Source organism: Antennarius striatus, chromosome 14 (assembly GCF_040054535.1).
Source record: "Antennarius striatus isolate MH-2024 chromosome 14, ASM4005453v1, whole genome shotgun sequence".
In the NCBI taxonomy this organism is placed as follows: domain Eukaryota; kingdom Metazoa; phylum Chordata; class Actinopteri; order Lophiiformes; family Antennariidae; genus Antennarius; species Antennarius striatus.
Genome location: NC_090789.1, coordinates 18,757,428 through 18,773,434, shown reverse-complemented (window position 1 = coordinate 18,773,434; position 16,007 = coordinate 18,757,428). Strand labels below are relative to the sequence as shown.

The window sequence follows — 16,007 nt, the reverse complement described above, 5'->3', positions numbered from 1 at the left end:
TGAAGTGCGTAAGCCTTCGAAAATGACGAAGATCGTTTCTCGGACTACTACTACTGTATACTGTACAACGATCTATGCAGGATTAATAACTATAATTCATAAAGAATTTATATAATTTACAATTTATAAAAAAAGAGAGAAGTTACCCATTAAAAATAGTTTGAGGCAACTTTTCTTTTAAAACACAATACGAAAAGATGCTTTGTGATGGAATGCAATACAATACAATATAATACAATATAGTAAAATGCAATGCAGTACAATACAATGCAACAAAAAAAATCCAATGCGATATGATACGAAACAATTGTGGCGAACCGACACGGAAGGTTAAATTAATGATTATTACCCACTAATGTATTTTAATGCAGTGGAAGTTGTCCGACACCGCCACCTGGTGGTGAGTGAATCACCTGTTCTGTAAAAGGAACACAGGTCCGAATGAAACACCTATGAAGGGACCCAGACGTGATTTCGAGTTACAAAACTGAACACATTCATGAAAGATATGATTCTCTTTTAAAATAAATAAAAAAAATCACAGTGTGATTTCAATGAAAATGCATACGACGCTGGTCATTTCATCAAAACACTATTACTGGAGCTGGCCAAAGGATAAGTTTGTGCCGTAGGAATATTTTCATATTCCAGGTATTCCACATAAAAAATATTTGTGACATAAAACCATTTGAATTTTAATTATTTTTGTCATTATTTTATCATTAATTTTAAGAATTTTGCAGGTTTTATACACACACAAGCATTGAATCTCCTCTCACTGTGTGCATCTGTCACACACTTCTTGCTTCTGGCTGTGACCGTGGCACACAGGGGTCCTGCATTTCATACAGCAATCAGCGGTTTTGTGATCTTTCTTTCTTAGACACAACCTGCACCTCTTCCTCTTCTGCTTGCACTGTGTTCTTCGTTCCTGTGGCTGGATGGCGGGAAATTAAACTAAATTTGATACATTTTACAATATTTTATTTAAATATTTTACATGTAGTGACATTTTGTGCAAAAAGGAAATAATGGAGGAAAAAAAGAAATAAACAAACTGTGTATTCAGATGCTATTTCTACGTGATAAAGACTTATCTCTACATGTCTTTGCTGATGTTTCTGTGGATCCTAAGGTTTCCACACGGCTAAAATACATGGCTCTTCTCTTGCTGTGGACAGTGAACCGTTGACATAACGTGAATGTGATCTTGTGTGTTCACTCGCACACGGCTACACCTCCTCAGTGGAAGGATTGGGCCCAGAGCGATTTTCCAAGTGGGAGGGTTCTTCAAAAACATTATCCTCCATGTCTTCTTCTATGGGTTTCATTTTAGGGGACGTTTTGGTGCCAGGTGACTTTTCTAAAAAAACAAGTAAAACAGAATCATTTGTTTACCATTCCTTTCTTGATATAATTCATGATATGCATTCATTTCTCTAAGCTTATGGACACAGGGAAGGTAAATCCACACGTCTACATATCACAAAGGTCACAAGCCTTCTTCACACAACAGATTATTTGTTAGTGGAATCAGTCTCCAATAACGCAAACCGCTGGCATATTATCACCTTTAAGAGGACCTCTGAAAAACAGCATTAGAGCTGCTCTTCTGGTCTAAAAGCTTTCTGAAGAGTTACACTCCAGTACAGGCACTTTAATCTCAATCTGAATATTTGGTTTTGTTTATTATTTTTTCCTCATATTTTATCATTTTAATGTATTTGAAGCATGACTTCTATCTGGGCAAATCCCTTGGAGTTTAAGAACAGTTTCTTCAAGTCAGGTGTCACTACCTTTACCTACCAAAAACTGTGTCCAAGTACGAAGGATTTTGTGATTCAGTTTTTTCCATGCCATATATATATATATTGGTTTTTTTTTATTTATTTATTTATTTATTTATTTATTTTAGTTTTGGCTGATATCCAAAAATATCTACTTTTAAAAAAACAACAACCCTATACTAGAGAGGGAAGGCTAACCAGACACAGGTCCGTTAATGGAGTCTCTAACTTCTTTCTGCATCAGGAACCTCCTGTCTTTAATGCTTCTAATCTCCACAACTGCTCTAAACAAGATGAGGGCAATTAGTCACATTTTCCATGTGATCAGAACACAGACCTCTGTTATAACAAGATACAATCCAAAAAGTTTTGAAAATTGTATTAAAACATAAAAAGCATATAACATTAATACTGCTGCAAACAGTTTTTTTTATTTATGTCTTACATGTTCAGTTCAAATGAGCCAAGAAATGTCAGAATAATTAGAACCAACATTATGACGCCCCATCAAAGTAACTGTAAAGTCTCCCTGAAATCTGTTTGGGTTTTTTTGATGAAATATAAGCAGATAATGCCAGACTGAATATGTAAAATAGACAAATAAAACCCTTTAGAATGATATTATAGTGATCTATATTTTTATAAATGCTGACTAATAATTTGGTAGTACAGTAGTTTTTAAATCCCATGATATTATGTGATACCTTGTGATAAGGGGGAATGACATTACGTTAAAATAAACTGTCAGACGATGCTGTGACTTACGGAGTGACGTTCCAGCAGAGCTTCCTCGTAGGATCTGGTTCAGGACATCGTCTGTGTCGCTTGTGCTCGCCATGCTGTTCCTCATCTGCATCATAGACAGCTGAGAGCACAAGCTGGGCTGACGGTCCATCTTCTTCACCGCCTGCAACGCATTCAGAAAACATTATCATCATCAAATCCAGCAGCGCAGTACGCAAAAGCTGTGTTCGAATTTGAATATTAACAGCTTTTAGAGTAGAGAATATAACTTCAATGATCACTTAAGGAGGCTCCGTCAGGGAAATTAATAAATGTATTATTGTTATTATTATTATTATTATTGTTGTTGTTGTTGTTGTTGTTGTTATTATTTTTATTATTACTAGTATTATTATTATTATTAATACTAATAATTATGATTATTATTATTGTTATTATTAATAGTATTATTATTAATTATTATTATTTTATTAATAATAATCATTATTATTATTATTATTATTATTATTATTACTAGTGTTACTATTATTATTATTATTATTATTATTATTATTATTATTATTATGATTATTATTATTATTATTATTATTATTATTATTATTATTATTATTACCCACCTTGTCACTGAGTGTTGGATCGTTCAGAGAGTACAGTTTGTTGGTGATGTCTTTGCCGATGAGGTACCTGAACACCTCATTTAGAAAAGTATCTGACTCCAGGAAGTAGGTGAGCCGTTCCCGAGACCAACACAGGAACTTACAGTTCTCCTCTGCCATGATGGTCACCTGACAGTCAACACAAGGAATTAGGATTCTACATTTGACTCATCAATGTATTTAAGTAAATGTGACACAAGTACGGTTTTGACTATTTATTTCTGTGTTTTCTCATCACCTGGAACTTTTCTCCTCTGTGCATCTCAGTCGATCGGAACTCTGGAGAGTCAATGAATGAATTGGTATAGATGTTGTGGAGGAAATGACCTCGGTACGATACCTTCATCCTGTCACAGAGAAGCTCAAAGTCAACACTTCATGATTTCGAGACAAAACAAAATGAAAAATTATGACATTAGACTGTTTTAGCGAAGAGACAACACGTACTTTCCTTTGAGGAGAATGCTGAGGCGTTCATCCACGGAGGTCTTGTCTTCAGCGGCGTAGGCTTGGCCCTTCCTCAGGGTCTGAATGGTGCAGAACTGTCCTGTGAGCCTCTGAAACAGGGCTTCTTGAACATGGAGGGGCTCAAACATCCTCTTGTAGACGGACCGCAGTTCCCTGTCAATCTTGATCTGAGAGAGGGGAGCTACATCCATAACTCACGTTCCGGTTACACCCAACAGAAAAGCGTTTATAGCGTGTGTTAAGGGGAGTACTATGGTCTCTTGTGTCATGATGAAAAGTCCTGGACTCATTCTGTCAGCTCATGTAGGCCGCTCATCCAAAAAAACATTTCATTAGCATAAAGCAGGACCGAAACCAGGTCAATGTTCTGCTTTTTTTTTGATCAAGACAGAAACGACTAACTCATGACTAAACCTGACGACATTCCCACAACACCGAGGGCCATTCGCTCAATTTGCAGACACACCTCTTGAGAGGTTCAGATATGAGGTGATGTGTTGACGTGAACTCACTGGTCTGCGTTTGTACAGGAGGTAGAACAAGTGCATGAAGTTGACCACCAGAAATACTACATTCCAAACCATCACGTCCAGGTTGCACCTGTACAGAGTCGCCCACGCGATCAGGAGACCACATCCTGTCAGGGTGAAAGAACAGAGCTGAGCACGGAACACCTCTAGACATGTCAACAATCTATAATCTATAAACTGGGTATAAAAGAATGCTACCTCTTGGTTTGTCTGCATTAAAAATATTAAAATATTACTGTAGGGATGTTCATTCAATGTCTTTGTGGTTATTTTCAGAACCAATTCATTACAATTACTGTATATCACCCATAAATCCTCCCCACGAGAAGATAGACATTTTCATTTTTATTCTAACCTAACCCTTACAGTATAGTATTCCCCCGTTACTCGCGGTTAATGTGTTCCAGGAACCACCTGCAAATAACAAATTCCGCGATATTGCAACAAACTATTTATTTTATTATTTACAAATATTTAAACATTCATGAACCCTCCCCATACTGATATTAAACCACTTTATATTTATTTATATAAATACATACACACACACACACACACACACATATATATATATAAATATATTATATTTATAAATATATGATGTATATAATAATATAAAGATATTATTTATATAATATATTTATATTTATATTAATTTATATATTTATTTATCTCCTTAAGGGATAAATAAAGTTCTACTCTACTCTACTTATATCTGTATTACCTTTTCCCACACTCTTATAGACTGTTTAAAGCACTTTAAAGTTTTTCTTTAATACACGGAAGTACGCTGCATTCCATGAGTTTTGGAACGCAGCGTACTTCCGGATGCTGTCAGCCAATAGAACGTGTGTATGGTATCACGTGACTGCCTACTAAAAATCCGCGATGAGGTGAAGCCGGGCATCTTGAATCGCGAATATGCCAGGGACATCTGGCAGCTGAATGACATGAATTTAAAAAGTATAATAAAAAATGTATTATAATATGCATAATATATAATATGTATGTAAATATATAATGTTTACATCAACATTTTAATTGCCCTGCATTGAAGCAATGGGAAGAAACCTACCAGTAAATATTATACTGCCTGTTTTCTGACTCTGTAAAGTCACCTCTCTGCACGACAAAACGTTTTACCTCCACCGCCCCATCACCAGAGAACCCTACAGACCTGCCATCAGGAGGAGACGCAGGAGGATCATGTGCAGGCCCAGGGTGGTGGGGAGGACCAGGCCCAGCAGAAGAGACAGGTTCCCCAGATGGAAGAGGAGGTGGTGGGCCTGCTCCCACTGCTGGCACGACGTGTCATTGTGACCCACGACCGGGATCTCTGGAGTACCCGAGGCAAAGGAGGGCAACGGGGTGAAGAGGTAGGGGGGCAGTTCTGGAGTAGAAGACATCCTGCAGTCAGACCACCTGAAGGACAGGGGGGGGGGGTCGGCATCAATGTGATTGTTGTATCTGTGATTAGTTGAAGTCTCACAGCAAACACTAAGAACTATTCTGTTGCTTTAAAGTCGATTAACCCTAATCCTAATCCTAGTCCCAACCTCACCACAGAGGCTTTTCTTTTTCTACTCTTTTGTACGTCATTCTGCAGTTTATCCGTCCATCCATCCATTCTCTAGTAAAAAAAGATGACTGTAATCGTCACGCCTTCATCCAATTTTCTTCCTCGCGTGTTACGGGGGTCCCCAGACCCTATCGCAGCTGAGACTCGGGGTAAACCCCGGATGTGTCGCCAGCATATCATCAGACATGTTCCTCAGCACCAATCTACGACTCACACTTTACAGTCATTGTGTTTGAGGTACTTTCTGTGTAATTAACTATGATACATCATATATTATACCACAATTAACAACATTGGCACTTTCTCCGACATTTAAAAAAAACCTCAACTATAAAATATTTCACAATACTGTGTTAGCAAAAGAGAAAATGAGGCTTTTGAAGGTGGTCTTGCCCCTCCACCTCGCAAAAACAACAACAACAACAACAACAACAACAACAACAACAACAAAACACTAATATTTCAATGAAATTGAATTGAAAGGAAAATAGTTTTACATTAAGTCAAACTGCTAATATGCCATGAAAATAGTTTTTATCTTAGATGTACTGTTTACAGGTCTGGAATACAAACACACATTAACCAACTTGTAGACCAACACATTCTCTAGTATGTAAATAACATTTATGGCTTAAAACTCCCCAACAGCAGTGTTTACATAGATCTTTGCTCTTTATTGTATTCATCCAGTATATTCTATTCTATTCTATTCTATTTGTACATTTTTTATACTTAAACCACATAAATTTTGAAGTTAATCTCACACCCATTAACATGAATTTCCCCAGCCGATTGGTGTTTTGTGTTTTAATGTTGCGTACACAAAGAGCATGCATGTGGGATATGATGAAGATGATGGAAATCGTGCTTCGCCTTTGACAAAAAACAGCTGGTGTGAAAACGTCACGCCACATCCTGTGGTCCCGTCAGCCGGTTTGCACGGGAAAGCTCTTCTATAAATATTTGTGAGTATCTGCTCGACCCAAAAATGCGTTCAAATACACGCTTTTATCGAAATTAAGGGTTTTCCTTTACAGTCCGTCCAGTAAAACTGTTAAATCTGCTGTGTTTCAGTCAGGATGAGGAGCCCCCACTGGGAGGGCTCAGAGGTAAAAATAGATGGGAACACATCAGCCCCCTGGGACACAGCTCTAATGTCTAACGGAAAGGTCAAGCACACAACCGACAGTAAAATGTGTTTTTACTCACCGGTTCTGTCCTGCTGGAGATCGGACCGGAGGAGCAGAAGGGACTGAGAGGGGCTGCTGGTCTTGGGGGGCTGCTGGTTGTGGGCTGGAGGTGGGGGTCTGCACAATGTGTGTGTCACATTCCACACAGCTGACAGTAGAGACTAAAATGGGCAAAAGGAGATCGCAGGACATCTGCAGTGACTAAGAGCACCACAGGGGGGAGACGGTACACCCCCTGGTCCAGGACGGCTATTGAACTCAACGTGATGTAAAAGCACGGTCGTGTTGGGTCATAAAAATAAAAGAAAGTGTCTTTATAGATTTGTAGTCTCAGCGCGTCCCGTTAGGGTGTCCTCCTTCTCCATGTCAGCCTGTGTTCTTCATCCTCCTCTGTAACACCAACTACCCTCATGTCTTCCTCACTGCATCCATCCACCTTCTCTCTGGTCTGCCTCTTTCCTGGTAGCTCCATCCTCACCTCCCTTTCACCAACATCCTCACCATCTCTCCTCTGGATGTGTCCAAACCATCAGAGTCAGCTCTCTCCAACTTTGTCTCCACAACATCTCACCTCAGATGTTCCTCTGATGAACTCATGGTATTCCTGTCCAACCTGGCTACTCCTAGAGAACCTCAACATCTTCATTTCCTCCACTTCCAGCTCTGCTTTCTGTCTTCTTTCAGGCGCCACTGTCTCTAATCTGTCCATCATGGTTGTCCTCAACACTGTCTCTAGTCTAGACCGTCCATCATGGTTGTCCTCAACAACCGTCATGGTTGTCTTCTCAACTCTGCCCTCCATTCTAGCAGAGACTCTTCTGTTCCATCAGACACCCTGACACTTTCCTCCACCCATTGCAGCCTGCTTGTGTACGTATCTTCACCTCCTCACCACACTCGCTGGTGGAAGAGTGCAGGAGGTGAGGCTGGAAAATACTCTGGGAGCCCCTGGAGGTGGACTGCTGGGGCTTCCCAGGGCGTCCACTCTGAAGGGTTTTCACACGACTGGGATTGATTGGGAAAGCAAAACGGAACGCATTTAGATCTACAACTGAAGCTGCAGAGAAACCCATAAGATGGCTTTGGATCAAGAGGGCAGAACCGGGGGCAAACACTGCTGGGACACAGGCCTGGGACTGGTCTCATCGACCGACAACCTATCAAAAGTTGCATTGTAATAATTTTAGTTTAGTCAGTTTATTTTTTTCTTTCCAGACATGTTATTATAGCAGACTTCACTTTCATCAGTGTTGGAACATCAACAACAACTTCCCAATGGAATCCAATGGAACCAACTGAACCAACTTTATAAGGAATTGTTCAAGATGGGTTATTTTGTAATGATTATGTCTCTGTTTTAACAGACTTTTTACAAATAGATGTCATTTTTACAAAATCTACAAACATAAGATGCTGCACATCCAAATACCCCCAAATGCAAAAGTTGTTATTGAATCTAGAGTCAAGAATAGTGAATAAAAATACTACTGTACTAGTCAGGAATACATTTTCACAATGAAGACATAGTATATTCCACAAGTTACACACATCTGCAAGAAAATAAGTTATTTCTGCGGGACATGATGAACAAAACAAACTATTTACATCAACATTTTAATTACGTTCACTAAAGGAGCTGACGAAGACGTGTGAAGATGGGTGTATTGGTGAATGGACGGTTTGAAACAACAATGCACCACAATGACTATCAAAATTTATTGTATTTATTGTATGAATTGGTTGAAAACATTTTGTAATGATTGTGGGGACGGGAACAACACAGGCCAAATGGCTTCTACCCATCAGCCCTTTTTTTTTGCGGATGTTGTTGTTTCAAATGAAAGGAAAGCGGTTAAATCTGTTGTACATTCACAATAGCACAGACATGTGCAACAAGGATTATTTATTTATTATTTCTATTATTTCTACATTCATAAGATGTATATAATTCAAGACCTTCTTCTCTGTTGATTACATATTTGTTTCCTGAAAAGAAACACATCTATTAAAGGGACTTTAATAGATGCTACATAAGATAATGTCACCCTGGAAAGAGTGTTATAGTACAGATAACATCACACTTTTTCAATTCTAATGCCGGTTGTCAGAGTGCAGCAGTGTGTGGTGGTGGTGGTGTTGGTGGTGGTGGTGGTGGGGGCTTCAGGCAGTCCCTTCACTGCACGGGCACTTGTAGAGAGACATCTGTTTTTTCTAATTCTGTCCCTGGCATGTGACCGTAGGTTGGTAATCGGAGATCGTAGCGGTGCCCGGACTTGTCAAAAGCCTCATTATTCAGAGAGAACAGCTTCTCAGCGATGTCGTTGCGCACGAGCAGAGCAAATATTTTAGCAATGTAACGGTGTTTAGCAAAAAGCAGGTACAGTTTCTTCCTCCTCCACGCCACGTATCGGCAGGAGTTATCAGCCTGCAGGGTCACCTGTAGAGGTAAAGAAAAATTTAATTTGACTCTTTAAAGGCAATAATGTCAAATTTGAAATTGGCTGTAATATACAATAAGATGATACAATTAAATCGTCACCACCCTTTCAGACGCATAAATACACTTATTACTCGCTGTCCAAAGTGGCTTGAATAAAAGCTTCTTTATTTTTCTTTACAAAAAATAAATAAGTTGAAAAAGCATCTGTGTATGTGGGTGAAATGAATCCTGTTATTAGAGGTTGAGTAAATGCTAATGTTAAATGTAAATTCACACAGTATTTTTATACTAATTGGAAGAAACACCAATACCCAAAAGTGTGGGAGATGTTACTGAAACAGCTTTATTACATATTATGCTGACTCTGAAGGGAGTTAAAGGTTCTGTGGCACCAGGAGCTTGGGATTCGTTTATGGCTCAAAACTCGAATTAAAGAAATTAATAAAATAATCAAAAATGAATGAATAAAGGATGACGGTGGCGCACAATGCTGCAATGGTAAATCCAAAAAGAATCGACCCTGGACCCTTCTTGTGAGGTCACAGCACTACCCACTGCACCACTGCACCACTGCGCCGCCTGACATGGTGTTAGTCGAATTAAATAATCAGGGCACAAATAATCAACTGTTTAGCGAGTAAAGACAGTTCGTTTGGCCCTAAACCGAAGCAGAACCATTTATTTAATTGTGTTTTAATTAAATAAGTAGTTGTCAATGACTTTTTTTGTATTTCCTACAAATAATTTTGGCTCTTGACAAACTCTTTGTTGGCTAAAGGTGGCTAAAAGCTACAAATGTCTAATGTGTCATTCTTTTATATCATGTCTTTAGATTTATTTGAGGGTTGAGTGAAACATATTTGTTGAGCTGATGAGTCTCAAAGTACTTAAGCCTTATTGGAAGAATTTAGTGAAGCACATGAATGAAAATGAACCTGGAATACACCCTCCTCTGACGGTCTTAGGGAATCCCACTCAGGTGAGTCCAGAAACTGGAAAGGGTAGATGTAATGTAGGAACTCTCCATTGACCGTCACACGGATCCTGTTGGAGAACATGGAACATAAGGGGTTAACAATAATCAATAGATAGCAATCTATAGGCACTGTTCACAATAGTACATCTAACCTTAGTGCTTTGATAAATGTCCTCAGCTTTTATCACATTTAGTCAACATTACAATTTAAAAATCTGTCAGATTTAAATGTAGTCTTATTTTAGCTGAAGCACATTTTCATTGGTTTAATCAATGAAAAGTCATTTTCTTCAGACGTCATGAAATCATTTTCAGACAATCTCAAAATCAACATATTTTGTAATACAGCTTGTTTTAAATCAGATTTAGCTAACCATGATCTGATGAATGTGTTGAATGAATATTTTCAACTATAAGACAATGAAAATCGTTTGATTCAACAATGTCAAAATGAGAAGCGAAGTCGGGTGGGTCATGGCCATGCTTTAGTAGGAGTCATAAAATTAGTGAGCGATAGCAATAGCGCCACCTATGGTTGAACAGTGGGACGTCAGATGATAAGAGTAATAAGAGTAAGAGCTTGTAAAGCTCGTTCTGTCATGAGATTGGTCAGTAAAAGTATGAACAATTTCAGTATTATATCCAAAGTTGATGATGTACAAACAAACTGGACCTTCTTTGTTTGTATCTTCCAAGACGCTGTCAGATGGAAGTTCCTCCTCGCTCCCTAGATATATACTGTGTTGTATTTGGTTAATATGATTAGCTAACAACAATACTATTTGCAAAAACCATTCAGATCTCGTTGTAACATCGTGTCTAAGCTGGAATGGGATCGGTTTTTGGATGCAAGAGTTTGGAGGAACGTGATGTTTGGCAAGGCACTAGAGACTGAGTTCCGTGGTTCTAATGAGAGCCATAGACAATGTGTTTCCCTGGTTCCACCACCAAGTGTTTCCTTAATAAAATGACTACAAACATCACATTGATTTAGGTTAAAATTCTCAGTCATTCAGGTCAAGGTAAACCAAGAACAACAACAAAGGGTACCGTTCCCTGAAGACTTGTTGGTTGAAGTGACCTTGAGAGTCCGAACAAGACTCATCGTCTTGTTTGTTTTGTTGTTTTCTGTCAATCAGAACTAAAGAAGCCTCTTAGACGAGACGTAAAATGTCTTTAACCAAACTAAAACAAAGTCCACGTTATTCTTTTTGCACTTTTAATTATTCTAAAAGAGCTTCACCCATTAATGGGTGACAGGAGACAGTCGGAGCTCCACTAAGGATATGGAAACATGGGACACATTTATCTACTCGCTGTTTTCACCTCACATATCTTGATCCATGACATACATATGTTTTAAATCCTCATGTCTCGTATGCACACATCCAACAAGAGACAGAAGGTACATGTGTGATGTAGTCACCTGCCGGAGACCAGCACTGACAGTTTGTCTATGGCCGTCCTGCCCTCCATGGCGAAGCAGTGGTCCTTGTCGATGGAGTGGATGTCTCCATCGCAGCACGCCACTATTTTCCCAAAATGTATGAGCGACACTCCCAGTTTCTTGAACATGCAGTTGTAGAGCTCCTGGAAGTCCTTCTCAAAGGAAACCCTACGCAGCCTGTAGGCCACGTACACAACCTGTCCCAGACACACCAGGAACAGAGCCCAGCTCCACAGGAGCGAGTCTGTAGTGCAGGGGTCTGACCACGACCAGAAGATGGAGCACAAGAACCCCAGAGTCAGGAAGGTGAACAGGTAGAGGACCCCGTAAAGACCGCTGCCGCCCATGAACCCAAAGAACAGGAAAATGTTGGAGAGGTGCATCACAGAGCCCTCCGAGCCATCCCTCCATTCCTCACATAACGGGTAGACCACCGTCGCCACCTCCACCGTGTAGTTCATAGCCTCAAAGTCCGGGGGCTCCATGAGTCCTAAAGTGATATTAGTACAGTTACAGCAGGTGACATAGCAACATAGTAGAACTCTAGAGAGCAAGACTACGAGCACAGTTCAAACAAAACCCAAACAAAATAAAACTGTATACTAGTGAGGTGTGGTGAGGTTCACGGCTGGTGACTTCCTCATAATCAGATTTACAGTTTAGCTTATGTTTAAAGTCTCAGCAAAATAATTTACACGTACAAATACGTACGTTTGATGAAAAAAATGTTATGTTGTTTCCTACATGTTGGTTTATGTTACGTTTACTTATAAATGAAGTCCACGCGCCGCTCCTTCTGAACAAATGTCACTTATTCTGCAGCTGAGGAGTCCCAAAAAGAATCCCTGGGATCACCAGCGCCCCCTACCATGAGGCAGGGGAACTGCATGCCTCACTTAGTGCCTCTTCCAAGTCCTTTCAGGACTGCTCAACTCAAGAAAGACGTTACACACATACAGTTGTTGATAAAAAAAGACTTTACATTATATACATTAGCTAAACTATGGAAATTTAGTTCATACAGGAAACGTGTTTGAACATTTTAATTTTAATTTGCTGCCTCACAACAGGTCTCTTCGCAGTATTTCGGTGGTAAATGTGAAAGTTTAGTGATTTTGAGTAAAATAATCTAAAAAAATAATCTAAAGAGAGCAAAACTACAAGCACAGCTCAGATGAGTCCTAGACAGAATAATTAACACAATCCAATTGGGTCCTAAATAGAACAAAACTACACAGTTCAAATTAATCGTGTGCAGAAAAAAACAAAACACAGTTCAAACGAGTTCTAAATAGAAAAAAAACTAGTTGAAGAGTTCAAATTAATCCTAGAGAGAATAAAACTATAAACACGGTTTAAATGAATGTGAAAGAGAATAAATTTACCAGAAGTGTCCACAGAAAATAATCCAGATTAACAGTCTATGGAGCGGACTGAACACCACGCGTCACACACAGATGACAGGCGTTCAAAATAGGCGTCGCGTCAGAAACTGTCAAGAGATGAACGTTAACTGCGACGGAACCGGAAATACATAAAAATAAAAGCACAGCTGTTTCCTTTCCACGTCGGTGTGTTCATTGTGTGTGTGTGGGAGCATGCATTTTACATTTGAAAAAAAATAAATCTGGATTTAGCAATAATTACACAAAGTAAAGCTCAATATAATTTTCTTTTTTCATTTTTTATGTGATATTTTAGGGCAATTATTTCATGGTTCAAATTTTTAAAAAGGGTGCCCTATTTTATTTCTCAGTGTTTAAACATTAGTGCTTGATGTTTGAATATTATACTGTATGGCTTTACATTTTATATTTTTGAATCAAATCATGAGATAAATGTTATTTGTACACTCTTTTGAGTGTTCTTGTTGTTTTCACATTAAAATCACTTAAAAGCTCATGAACATATTGAATTAAGACGACGGGACAGTTTGAGACGCATGTGAGCCTCCGGCTGATAACATACTGTCTCATAAGGAGTCATTTGATTTGATCATCAGGAGTAGAAAACAATGGTTTTAACTAAAATAAGAATAAAATTAGTTTTTTAGTTTATCAAGATTTTTAATAAACTAAAAAACAATAATGTTGAATAACTGGAGACCAATCTTTGAGGCTTATGGCTGATCATGTGTCCTTATACAAATGTTGGCACAATCGTTTAATGAGGTTGACTAAAAACAAATCTTTAAAAACAGAGCTTTTATTTTGGCAGTCTAATTTTCTGCAATTGTGTGGCTCGACACAAGAAGATGTGCAAATGACAGCAGGTGTCCTTTTTATCCTTGTGTTTCTGTAAGTCTAAAAATGAAATGGTGTGTATATATAATAGGAAAAATAGAGTGAGCTGAGTGAAGAACAGTGAGACAAAACCCAAGGGAACTGGTGTCTTCTCATTTAAATAAATGTTATGGAAGTTCAGGAGAGAGATCTTTGTGAGCTGAATAACGGCAAGCATCCGTCTGTCTGCCTGATGAAGGTGACTCTGACCATTATCTGGATGGGAGGACGTGTGGTATGTGGGGCAGCAGAGAAGCCCCCGGGTGTATTCTTATCAGGTCAGACATGAAGATTCTCACCGGGTCTGGTCCTGTTTTTGACACAAGAGCAGCTGGTGATGAAGACAAGGATGAAGGTGCATCGGACGCCGGCTGTAGAGATATTTCGATATTGAATGTTAGAGGACACAAAATGTGAACCTACAAGTTAATAGCAGCTCAGTTTTCAGCTAAAATAACATTCATTTGACTAATCAGTGGCTGTTTGATCCCTTGTGTTGTTGAGCTGATGTGTCCAATCTCACCCTGCCTTCCCTGTAACACAGTCATTAGACATACAGGGGTAATTAATCTCTGAGAAGATAGGCTGTGTTATTTTTAGTGCCCCCCTAGATAGGACACTAACAGTTTTAGCAGGGCAACAGTTGCAGGGATCTATTCTGGTCCTGAAGGATTTCAGATTCTCAAAATGTTTGTGTGTTGAAATATCTTTGACTGGAACATTTAAACCTGACCTGATTTTTAATTTTTATTTTTTCTTAATTTTTTTTTTTTTTTAATTTAATTAAAACCTGACTGGGTCATTTTCACCCTCTATAGCAGGGGTGTCAAACTCATTTTCACTGAGGGCCACATCAGCATCACGGCTGTCCTCAAAGGGCCAGATGTAACTAATAAATGTAACTAAATGTAACTCAATGTAATGTAACTAAATGTAACTACTCCTTAATGTTAAATTACTCTGAATTTCTGACTTATTCTAGTTCCAAACATTACAGTTAGACAGAAAAAACATGTTTGTTTGTTTCTCTGTTCTAACATAAATCCTTTTAATTTGTCAGGTTATTAAACCCACAGAACTCCATCAATCAAGGATCAAACCATCAATCAATAAAGAAAAATAACATCAGACACAAGTTAGGACGTTAACTTTGTTCACAACGTTTTTGTCAAAGTTAAAATGGGCTGAACTACTGCATTGTGGGAAATGTAGTTTTGCTCAAAGCACACTTTTGACTTGTTCATTTTTAGACACTCTGACCTTTTATGCTCTCGCGGGTCACATTAAATGATTTGGCGGGCCACATTTGGCCCCCGGGCCTGGAATTTGTCACATGTGCTCTATAGCCACTGGCACTTTAAATTTTTTGTTGAAAACTTTCTCCCTCAAACTAGAATAACAGCAAAGAAACTTGCATTAACTCTTTCAGGCCTGTGTGTCAACAACAACAATCGATGGGAAGAGTTTCAGTTGAGGCACTGACGCTGCTCTAATCAGAGATAACAATAATCCAGTTTTAGCTTCTGAGTTGAAACTAATTTATGATCAAAAAACGTATTACTAATTCTACTATCATTTTATTTCAGTACAGCGGTACGTCTGCTTACGAATGTCTCTACGTACGAAATTTTCTACTTACGAAACGCCTCAAGAGGAAAGTATTGCCTCTAGTTACGAAAGAAATTTCGAGTTACGAAAGGTAAAAATACAGTATGGGCTGATACTCGCAGCTCCCACAGGTTCCTGAACGCAACATTCTTATAGCTGTTCTGCCATTGGCTATTACCTAGCATCCTGGCATCCCATTGGCTAAGAGGGACCTCTGTGAGGAGCTAGATAGGTGTCTATGCAGCGTCCTCGTCATTCAGCCCTCAACCCATGAGGTGTTCTGATAGTTTAACGTAAATA

The 16,007-nt window shown here is 38.8% G+C and overlaps 2 protein-coding genes across 4 annotated transcripts; both read right to left on the bottom strand.

The window, feature by feature from the left end:
• Positions 1 to 783: 783 nt before the first annotated feature.
• On the bottom strand, positions 784 to 7,161 carry bves (blood vessel epicardial substance). Its single transcript, XM_068332923.1, has 8 exons — positions 6,974 to 7,161; positions 5,363 to 5,607; positions 4,168 to 4,292; positions 3,635 to 3,822; positions 3,426 to 3,534; positions 3,149 to 3,316; positions 2,553 to 2,694; positions 784 to 1,363 (listed from the first exon to the last, which is right to left on the bottom strand). Exons 1-8 carry the CDS (start codon positions 7,144 to 7,146, stop codon positions 1,233 to 1,235), a joined length of 1,281 nt encoding a protein of 426 aa, XP_068189024.1. The 5' UTR covers positions 7,147 to 7,161; the 3' UTR covers positions 784 to 1,232.
• Positions 7,162 to 8,151: 990 nt separating this feature from the next.
• popdc3 (popeye domain containing 3) lies at positions 8,152 to 15,429 on the bottom strand. 3 transcript variants are annotated; one of them, XM_068332927.1, is made up of 4 exons: positions 14,399 to 15,429; positions 11,797 to 12,307; positions 10,330 to 10,438; positions 8,152 to 9,391 (listed from the first exon to the last, which is right to left on the bottom strand). In XM_068332927.1, the coding sequence occupies exons 2-4, from the start codon at positions 12,300 to 12,302 to the stop codon at positions 9,128 to 9,130; spliced, it is 879 nt and encodes a 292-aa protein (XP_068189028.1). In that variant the 5' UTR covers positions 12,303 to 12,307; positions 14,399 to 15,429; the 3' UTR covers positions 8,152 to 9,127. The 3 variants fall into 3 exon arrangements, with proteins under 3 accessions (XP_068189028.1, XP_068189026.1, XP_068189027.1); XM_068332925.1 differs by lacking the exon at positions 14,399 to 15,429 and adding an exon at positions 13,203 to 13,275; XM_068332926.1 differs by lacking the exon at positions 14,399 to 15,429 and having other exon boundaries at positions 11,797 to 12,622.
• Between the last annotated feature and the right edge of the window lie 578 nt (positions 15,430 to 16,007).

What these genes read in the sequence shown, in the direction of transcription:
- bves (XM_068332923.1), bottom strand. Translation starts at nt 7,146, where the DNA reads ATGTCCTGCGATCTCCTTTTGCCCATTTTAGTCTCTACTGTCAGCTGT. An exon ending in GCGTCTCCTCCTGATGGCAG is followed by an intron (nt 4,293 to 5,362) that starts GTCTGTAGGGTT and finishes TCACCCTGACAG; the next exon opens with GATGTGGTCTCCTGATCGCG. An exon ending in ACAGAGGAGAAAAGTTCCAG is followed by an intron (nt 3,317 to 3,425) that starts GTGATGAGAAAA and finishes GTTGACTGTCAG; the next exon opens with GTGACCATCATGGCAGAGGA.
- popdc3 (XM_068332927.1), bottom strand. Translation starts at nt 12,302, where the DNA reads ATGGAGCCCCCGGACTTTGAGGCTATGAACTACACGGTGGAGGTGGCG. An exon ending in TCAGTGCTGGTCTCCGGCAG is followed by an intron (nt 10,439 to 11,796) that starts GTGACTACATCA and finishes GTTCTCCAACAG; the next exon opens with GATCCGTGTGACGGTCAATG. An exon ending in CAGAGGAGGGTGTATTCCAG is followed by an intron (nt 9,392 to 10,329) that starts GTTCATTTTCAT and finishes TTACCTCTACAG; the next exon opens with GTGACCCTGCAGGCTGATAA.